Raw genomic sequence first — 9951 nt, forward strand, 5'->3', positions numbered from 1 at the left:
GCCAGATAAATCACAAAACCCCATACAACAAGTAGATATGAGAAAATAGAAGGACCTGAATTTTAATGAATTTTTACGAATTTTTACGAATTATTATGACTATTCGTGATAAATTGAAAGAAAGAAAATTAGCAAAAATACTTCAAGCTTAGCATCAACAAGACGGAATTCTCGGGGAATTTATACCAAATATTAAAGAAAGAATTAGGACGATCGACCAAGATTTGACTATAGAAACAATCAGAGAACCTCCATGGAAACTACTTTCCCATGTCTGCACATGTAGCCAAGGATGGAAGTACCACGGAACAAGGATTCCTCAGGAACTAATGCAAAATTCAAAGTCGTGTTTATAATAGGAAACGTAGATGTCCCCCAAACGGACCCAATGAAAGTAAACACAGAGAAAACTATCCATAAACGACGGAGATATGACTAAAACTCCGGCAAAATGAGGACAACGCTTAAAAAGCAAGCACGAAGAATAACCAGTAACGACCGAGACGAGCGTGATAGCCCATTAGAAAGGAAGGGATCTAATCTTAATCCACCCAAATTTTCATAATAAAAGGATCACGCATTAACGAGATATCCAATAACGGGAATAGTGACATCAAAAGTCCGAGCTCAGTAAAAAAAACGATGTTTACGAAGGATCCATAATTAAAACATACAACGAAATTTACATGGAAATTATGAAAAATAAGAAACTATAGTTATGCAAATTTTCAGCCCAAACGGTCCAGCCATTGTAAAGTTATACCAATGACGGGAATATAGAAATCCGCATCATGTTTAATGGCACGTGAGGGTGGCAATGCAAAGGGAACCGGCCATCGGAACCAAGATCTGCACTTCAGCAGATCGCAAAGACCAATTTCCATCCAAATAAGGAAGAGCCCGGTCAAAACAAAGCATGGAAAGTGCAAAACAACCCTAGATCATGAGGGAAAAATCTGAAATAAATCACAGAAGCCCATATGAAAGATATAAACATCCATGCATATCATAAATCCCGAACAATTAAACAGAAACAGCGCCCGCATACGAACGACTATGGGAATGACACACGTGATTACCAAATGCGCGTGCGAACTTTTGCTAACTCGATGAATACCAGGAAATAGAACGCAACTTTAGTACCATTGGAAAGGTGGGAATAAATGAAAATTTATGATACCAAGAACGTGAGAAACCATCCAGAAATGAATGAGATACTAGGACATGAAGTTAGAAACCTGAAAATGCGCGGGAAAACAGCTTCAAAAGGTCCAGAGCCCTAAATAAAATACATAAAAATATGATATCTTCGAGGACGACCTACCATAACAACGAACAATACATATGGAGGATTAGGATGTGATAATACAAGGGGGAATCAGGGAAGATGAATGAAATCCACGAAAACCACTAAACTATGATGGACCATGGTGGGAATTTTAGGGAACAATATTCTAATGAAGTGGAGAGCTACAATACATTCGTTTGAGTAATTCTTGACTACTAGCAACTTTTTCTTTTGGTTTTAAACCTGAATAATTCACTCATTTACCATTTCAAGTCTCATTTTTACTAAATGTCACTGAATAAAAATGGAATAAATCAGCTGAAGGTCTCAGTGCAGCCGTATGCATAGTAATGCGAAGTTTGAATTCAGAATCACCGAGTCATAGCGAATTTAATGGTAAATATGAGGAATTTGAAATAGGAAACTGCGACAAATGCAGCGCAGTCAAGTTCTAATTAACCATTAAAATAGCTTAGGCGAGGAAGGACAATAAGGATTCTAGGCGCAGTCTGACTGCAGTAGAGCCGCAGTTCAGTGCAGCTGAGCGCAGTAGAACTATAGCGTGAAAATTTCATTTTTTATTCAGTTTGAGAAAAATACACTGTAAATAAATCCTGTAAATACGAGGTAGAGCATGAAAAAGGAAGGCGACCCAAGGAGTATAAAAGGGAGACCCTTTCTGCGACTTTCCCCCCCCCCCCCCTCAGAGAAGTAAGAAAATAGAGTATTATTTTTCTCAAGCATTTCTGGTTGTCACTCCAGTGCGAAAAAGTGATATACAGTTAAGATTGCCACTGTAGTAAAAGGCAGCAATTAAGGAGAGAAATATTAAGTAGATATTTCAACAGGAGAGCTGGTTAACACTCCAGATTTCAAAGTGTAAACACAAAACAGTTATTTTGCTACTGTTAAAACAAGCAATAAAATAAGACAAAAATAAAACAAACTCAAGGGACACTCCAGACACAATCCAAATCCATTAACTGAGTAGAATCTTTGAAACTTCACCAAGTAGAAGATTTAATTCAAGTTAAATTCCAAATTAAACAACACTACACAGAATCATACCTAGACAAATTAAGAAATTTCAATAAAGGAACAGCTCTGCAGGGCTCGGTTTATCTGTAAGTCAATTCCCAGAAACTTTAGACTAACCCATAAAAATAGAATTAGCCAAAACACTCGGATTGGTACTACATTTACAACAAATAATACTAGTACACTTCCCCATCCTAACTAAAGAACCAGGGAACAGCTTGGTGGTGGTCTCGTTTGAACCTCCCAACTGACCTTCCTTCATTCACTCCTTCAACATGGAGAAACATACCCATCCCAGGTTCCTTCCATGCCAACAACTTCGTACATGGAGTTACCATTAGTGGCCAGAGGTGGCTCATCACCACCGAAATAGGCCATCGTCAATGGCGATGGGACAACTTCATACTCCCATTCCTGAATACAGTGAACAGGTTTAAATTTTTGGTCGACCTCAAGTGGATCGACCAGAAGGTTGGGGTGGCTGGGGTTATCGATGATGCCCCAGGCGATGTTCACGACCTTCACACTCATTACTTCGAGCTGAAATTCAAGGGTGGAAGGAATCCTTCCATGGATGACTTCGACAAGAGGTATGGGTATGTCCAAAGGACTCCCGAAATTCTCAACGAGGCAGGAATGAAGTACATCCTGCTGTCATTGTGGAGGCATCATCCCTCCAACGAGGCAAGGGCCCATAGGGCGGCCAATATGACTGCCTTCAAATTCTCGAAACTGCATGTGGGCGACTACCCCATGCCTCCTCCCCCTCCATCGCAGTCAGGGCACTTCATGCCCGAACCAGCTCCACCCGTGCCTCTGCAAAAGATGTGGGTTTCTCTCTCTCAATTAATGGATGGCAACTATGGCCATCTACCTGCTGCCATGCATCCTCCCACCCCACTGCCTATCCCCAATGAGGACAAGGATATGAAGAGTGATGGCAAGGCGACTACATGGTCAGTTGACGAGACTGCTCCTCTTCCTGAACGTCGTTTCCCTGCTGCGATTCGGTCTGAAACCGAGGACACTGGTGCTGGTCCTTCGGACCTTTCTTGTGCTGCTGTATCGGCTGCCACTGCCCCTTCCTCCAAGAAGGGTAAAGCAAAGAAGGTTTAATCACCTTCTCTTCATCGAGGTATATGTGCCTCATTTAACATGGAGGGGTTAATCACCCCCCTGTTCTATCATCCGCTCTGGTGCATCATTCATACCGCTGAGGCCTAACCGCCTCATTCATCATTTTTTTTGTCTTCTGCTCTGGGACCGTCGTAACAACAGTTCTGCAAAGGCCTAACGGCCTTTGCTTTACTATGTTCTCCACCCCATTCTCTGGACTGTCATAACAATGGTTGTGTGAAGGCTTGACAGCCTTCACTTCCTTATTTCCTCTGATCTGCTGAAACAGTGGGTCGGTGGAGGCCTGACAGCCTCTACTTTATATATCTTTTCTTTGGTCTGTCAAAACAACAGACCCATGGAGGCCTAACAGCCTCTACCTTGTAGTAATTTCTGGATCCATCGAAACAACGGATCTGTGGAGGCCTAACAGCCTCTACTTTCACTCAATCCTGAAACCATCATAATAACGGTTTTGTCAAGGCCTAACAGCCTTGCAATTACTGGATGGCCTAACAGCTATCATTTTTATTCTTTCTTGAATAACTCTTGTAAAATTTTGAGGGGAATGGATTAATCGCCATTCCCCACCTTATATTAATTTCTTGACAACTTTCTTGTTATACCTGCCTGTGTGATATTAATATCGCAAGGGAGGAGAGTGTAAGGGATATAGGCCACATACTCGTGGCCTACCCTATTCATTCTTTATTTATCACATCAGGTTTGTACCTGACACGACACTTCTATTCCTGAACCCTTCATTCTACCATGCAGTCCCAAGCCACAACTATCACATGTACATACAATAATGTATTTAACCTACATGCAAGGGGGTAAAGGCTTCCCCAGCCTTTACTCCCCCATTGATAATATAGCTACATACAGTGTATATCTGATGGACTGGGAGTGTGAGGCAACACTTGACTATTGTGAGATCACTCATGAACTCAACCCTAACAACCTTACACAGGCTGAAGGCCGAAAGGTCTGGAAGCAAATGGGGATGGGGGGCAGGGTTGGCCGCATAGTGGCCAGCAATGACTGAGGGTCAAAACAAACAATAACAGATAAATAAGTGAAGGAGTGTAGGGCTGCAATAGCAGTGGTGGCAATGGTAGTGGCACCAGACTCGAAGTTGGGCCGGAGTTGGGCATGGGAATGGTAGTGGCCTGGTGAGGGCCAACTGGGCAGAGTAGGTGAAGTCATGGAGTCATGCTAGGCATGGTGCTGGAGGTGGGCTCAGGGCAGGGAGGTTGGTGTGGCTGCAGGGAAGTTGGCCAAGTGTAGGGGAGCCTAGGGCAAGTGGGGAGGATGAGCAGGGAGCCCTCAGGGAGGATAGGGATGAGGTCAGGGCTTGCACTCATGCTCGCACAGCAGGAACAGGCTCAGGTGGCATCAGGACAGGTGGCTAATGGGCCGGAATGCATGGCCATGACAACCTCTGCCTGCATCTGCACCTCTGCCCACCTGTCAGGGCATACCCTGCCTGACCCCAGGCCACACCCTGTGCCACCCCGCCCTACTCCGCTTCCCCTGCCATCACTCCCCACTCCCCCTATCCCTTCTTTCCTCTTTCTCTATGTACCACCACACCCTAAGGCCACCGCCTCTGTCACCACACCCACTGTGTGCATCCCCACCCACACAGTGGCCACCCCTGGGATCTCCCACAGAGACACCCAGAGCACTGTGGCTGTGTGCGGAGATGACGTGGCCCCTTTCACGTGACCCTAGCCACATGTACATATATAACAGCACCTGGGGTGGGAACAGAAGAAGCAGCCTTCTTCTCACTTTCCCACTTCGGGTAAGTACCGTAGCTGTCATATCCATACCTACTCTGCCCAACCTCTGACCTACTCTGCCACCATTCTGGTTCACCTCCAGTTTGTCATCTCCCTTACCTCCACCATATCCTCCAGCATACTTCCGGTCCACCTCCACCTCCGATCTCCAGTACCTTCTCCAGTACCCCTTATCCTCATCATAGAAGTTTATTAATATTCCTACCTACCCAACATTACTACGGACCTCCTAGGACCTCTCCCAATCCCGCAAAGGTTTTCCCACTATCCAATAGCTGTCACTAATCCCACCCTTCATTTACCCACTCCACAGTGGCTATTGCTATTCTCTCATGTAACCTAGACATTCATGCTCCCACTCTCGAGCTACAAACCACTCTTTTATAGGTTCCAACTTTGACCGTGTTCATGCACGACCTGGCCATCTTTGTCAAGGCTGTTAATGAAGATGGGCTGGTTCCTCATGAACCCGTTCCGCTTGTTGACCTCAACCTCCCTATTCCACCTATTCCTATTCTCATTGGTGATGACGACGAAATTGAGCAAGTCCCTGTTCCGGTACTTGCCCAGTTAGCACAGGTGATCACCTATCTTGCTCACTCCACCACTCATCCTGCTCCAATCCCTGTTCCAGTTCCTGCTCCTGTACAACCTCCCACTCTGTCCACCTCCATTCGAACTAAGGTTCAAGAACCCAACCAGTTTGACAGGGTCGATCCTCGCAAACTCCACACCTTCTTGGTCCAGTGTGAACTGAACTTTCAGGACCACCCCCTGGCCTTCATGAGTGACTGCTCGAAAATTATTTACATGCAGTCATTCTTGACAGGGATGGCCCTTGATCATTTCGAACCGGACCTTCTGGAAGGGCTGCCTGAGGGCGCTCAACCTTTGTGGATGGATAACTTTCAGGAGTTTGTCTTAGAGCTCAAGGAGAACTTTGGTCCCCATGATCCAATGGGTGACGCTGAAGACGAGATCCTCCAGTTGAGTATGAAAGACGGACATCACTGTCAGGGACTGTGTGTCAGTTCACAACGAAGAGGGTGTTCCTGAGAATCCTAGTCATTGTTAACGCTGAGGTGCCACCCTCAGCGGTGAAGGAGAGAACGAAGGAAGGTCAGTTGGGAGGTTCAAACGAGACCACCACCAAGCTGTTCCCTGGTTCTTTAGTTAGGATGGGGAAGTGTACTAGTGTCAGGGCACACACCCTGACTAGCCCGGACCCGGACCCGCTTCCGGACCCGCTTCCACCCGCCACGCTTCCCACATGCGTGCATGCTCCGCGCGCCGCATGCTCCGGGCCCGGTTCCTACCCCTTCATGTGACTTCCGGGTATCCCCGGAAGTTTTCACCATATTGGGCCACTGTGGGAAAGTGAGAAGTTAACCTTCTTCTCACTTTCTGACCCACAGTAGGCAAGTGTATCTTACTTGCCTTTTATCTTATACACTTTCTTACCCACAGTAGCATTGTGCCCTGAAATGGGCTGTTACAGGTCAGGCTCTGGGTTATAGAGAGAGGGGTCATGGGGACCCGGGTTTGTCCCCTGACAACTAGTAATATTTGTTGTAATTATAGTACCAATCTGAGTGTTTTGGCTAATTCTATTTTGATGGGTTAGTCTAAAAGTTTCTGGGAATTGACTTACAGATAAACCGAGCCCTGTGGAGCTGTTCTTTTATTGAAATTTCTTAATTGTCTAGGTGTAATTCTGTGTAGCGTTGTTTAATTTGGAATTTAACTTGAATTAAATCTTCTACTTGGTGAAGTTTCAAAGATTCTACTCAGTTAATGGATTTGGATTGTGTCTGGAGTGTCCCTTGAGTTTGTTTTATTTTTGTCTTATTTTATTGCTTGTTTTAACAGTAGCAAAATAACTGTTTTGTGTTTACACTTTGAAATCTGGAGTGTTAACCAGCTCTCCTGTTGAAATATCTACTTAATATTGCCCTCCTTAATTTCTGCCTTTTACTACAGTGGCAATCTTAACTGTATATCACTTTTTCACACTGGAGTGACAACCAGAAATGCTTGAGAAAAATAATACTCTATTTTCTTACTTCTCTAAGGTGTTAGAACTGGGTGAGGGCGGACAACTCCGGAGTGGAATTGGAGACTTAGCAAGGAGGGACCTTGGCCTCAGTGACTCAAGTGGAGCACTGTGCCATTGCTGTTTGTCCATTTGGTCCTTAATTTCATAGGGGGTGAGCAGGAAGTCTCTAGGGGGCATTTCAGGTCGATTTCAGACTAAGGTCTAAAACGAGTATGTACAGCCACCGATATATATAATGGGAGGGCGAAAGCACAAGGAAACAAAGGGGATCCAAATCGGAACGAAGGCATCTGAACGGGAACAAAGGGAAGACCGAAGCGGAGCAGTACCGAAGGTCATAAGGCAGAACCTGTGGTACGTCCGAAAGGAGGTAAGGAGGGTGAGGCCCAGAGGGGCAGGAGGATGAGGGGAAGTGGGGATGATGACCAACTGGCTAGAATGGGAAGATGCAGCAGTCCAAATAGGGATGAGGGGAAAACACGAGAGATACATTACAAGCGGCGAAAGTGCCGAAGGTGATCCGTGGAGCTCGGAGGTTGCAGAGCTTACAGAGGTTATGGAGGCAGGGTTGAAAGTCCAAGGGATATTGGCAATGGTGTTTACGTAGTATGAGGTCACCAATGCAATGGACTAAGGCCGAGGTGGAGTCAAAGTCCGAGGTAGGAGCTATGACGGAGGCTCGGAGCAAAGGTACAAGCAGTGTCCGAGTACAAAGTACGGGACAGCGCGGAAGGTCATCACTTGGCGGGGGGTCGACGGAAGAGGGCCAGAGGGAAGAGAGAGGAAGGAGGAAGGAGGTAAGGTGTGGAGGAGAGGAAAGGTGTCAGGTCTGAGGGTGAGTATCGGAGTGGACGGGAGAAGAGTAGGAGGGTGATGGAAGGGTGGAGGTGTTGTGGGGAGGAAGCGGAGGAGTGGGAGGAGTAGGAGGAGGGTGGCGAGAGGAGTGGTGTTCAGTCCGAGGTGAGTATCGGAGTGGACAGAGATAGGACAGGAGAAGGACAGAGGAGTGGAGGTGGCATGGGAGGTGTGGTGTCAGGACCGAAGGTGAATATCAGAATGGACAGCGGTAGGGTAGGACTCCAGAGGTGGTGAAGAAGGAGGTCCAGGAGTCGGGTCGGGATCAGGTATGCATGGATATGACACTACAGCTCCTCCTTTAGAGCCAAAAAATTAGTTTGCGACTCCATGGACTCAGCATGAACCCGGGGTTGTGTTACTCCCTCACATGCTATCAAAGAGGTTTGCTTAAGTGCTGCCTCAATATCCGAAACATCCTCCCTGTTTCCTTCATCCCTTTTTCTTCTTCTCTTTTTTCTGAAAATGGTCTACTCTCTCCTCCTCTGTCTCTCCCTTCTGTTGTTGATCCAGGAAAACTGTTTTCTCCAAATGGTCTACCTCCTTCATCATCTGTTGCTCCTAATCCTTTGTCCTCACTTCATCTTTCTCCTTTGTCTGATACTTCTGTCCCTCCTAATAATAAAAACACCCCTGATGAGCAATACCAAGCTCTCATTGATTCAGGATTGTCAGATTGTTTCATTGATGAAAAGTTCATGATTAAAAACAACCTGTCAACCTATCCGGTTTCACCTTTGTCTCTCCACTTGTTTGATGGGACTGTTATAGAGCGCGCATATTGTCTGGAAGTGGAGAAGGGACTCAGGAAGGAGGGACCTTGGCCTCAGTGACTCAAGTGGAGCACTGTGCCGCTGCTTGTTGTCTAAGGCAGTCCTTAATTTCAGGTTAGCAGGGGGAGTCTCTTGGGGGGACAATCCAGTCGATTCTGGTTCTCTAGTCATCGACTCTAGTTGTCATCGATTTCAGACTGGAGTACTACAGGAAACTATGTACAGAGTGTATATATAATAATACAGGAGTGGAGTCAGAGGACAAAGGGAACTGGAAGGAGACAAAGGGGGACTGGATGAGGGAACAACCTCAAGGGTCAAGGGTCAGAACTCTATGGTGCTCCCCAAAAGGGCAAGGCCAAGAGGGGAAGGAGTGGAGTGGGTTGTGGGGAATGACAGCTGACTAATGTGGAAAGGAAGCAGCTGTCTAAATAAGGAGGAAGCAACAAGAGGATTAAATGACACCATACAGTAGAGACTGCAGGGTCCAGAGTAAGTTCCAGAGGTCCGGAGTCAGAAGTCAAAGTCCGGAATATTGGCAAGACGTAATAAATGAAATGCAATAAGGAATACAAGGAGATAAGATGGAGGAGGAGGTCAAAGTCCGGGGGCAGAGATGTGACCGGAGTTCTGGAGGTGGAGGTGTGATGGGGTTCTGGTACAGGAGTCCAGAGCTGGAGGTGTGGAGCATCACAAGCTCTGGTCTGGAAGGTACGAGGTTGGGATTGGACCCGAGTAAACCAGAGTCAGACCGGAGGTAGTGTTGGATGTTGTGTTGGAGCCAGAGGTAGAGTGGGCTCTCAAAAACCAACAGGGGGAGGTGGAGGTGGAGGATGTGGAGTTCTGGAGGAGGAGATGGAGGTCCAGAATCAGAAGTGGAGGTCCGGAGTTGTATGGATATGACAGGGACCACAAACTCCATCATCACTAAAGCAGTAGACATAAAACTCCATTTTGCTTCTGGTAACATCACCCAGACAAATTTCTACGTCACCTCATTGGATGGTACTTGTTCCA

The 9951-nt window shown here is 46.3% G+C and overlaps 1 protein-coding gene across 1 annotated transcript; it reads left to right on the forward strand.

Annotated features, from left to right (window-relative positions):
• Positions 1–2601: 2601 nt before the first annotated feature.
• EI90DRAFT_3115822 (uncharacterized protein) lies at positions 2602–3442 on the forward strand (the record flags this gene model as incomplete). The annotated part of the gene is made up of 2 exons (XM_039062828.1): positions 2602–2647; positions 2700–3442. The coding sequence occupies 2 exons, from the start codon at positions 2602–2604 to the stop codon at positions 3440–3442; spliced, it is 789 nt and encodes a 262-aa protein (XP_038922623.1).
• Positions 3443–9951: the final 6509 nt, after the last annotated feature.

Source organism: Cantharellus anzutake, assembly GCF_015039405.1.
Source record: "Cantharellus anzutake strain C23 chromosome Unknown EI90scaffold_3, whole genome shotgun sequence".
NCBI classification, from domain to species: Eukaryota; Fungi; Basidiomycota; class Agaricomycetes; order Cantharellales; family Hydnaceae; genus Cantharellus; species Cantharellus anzutake.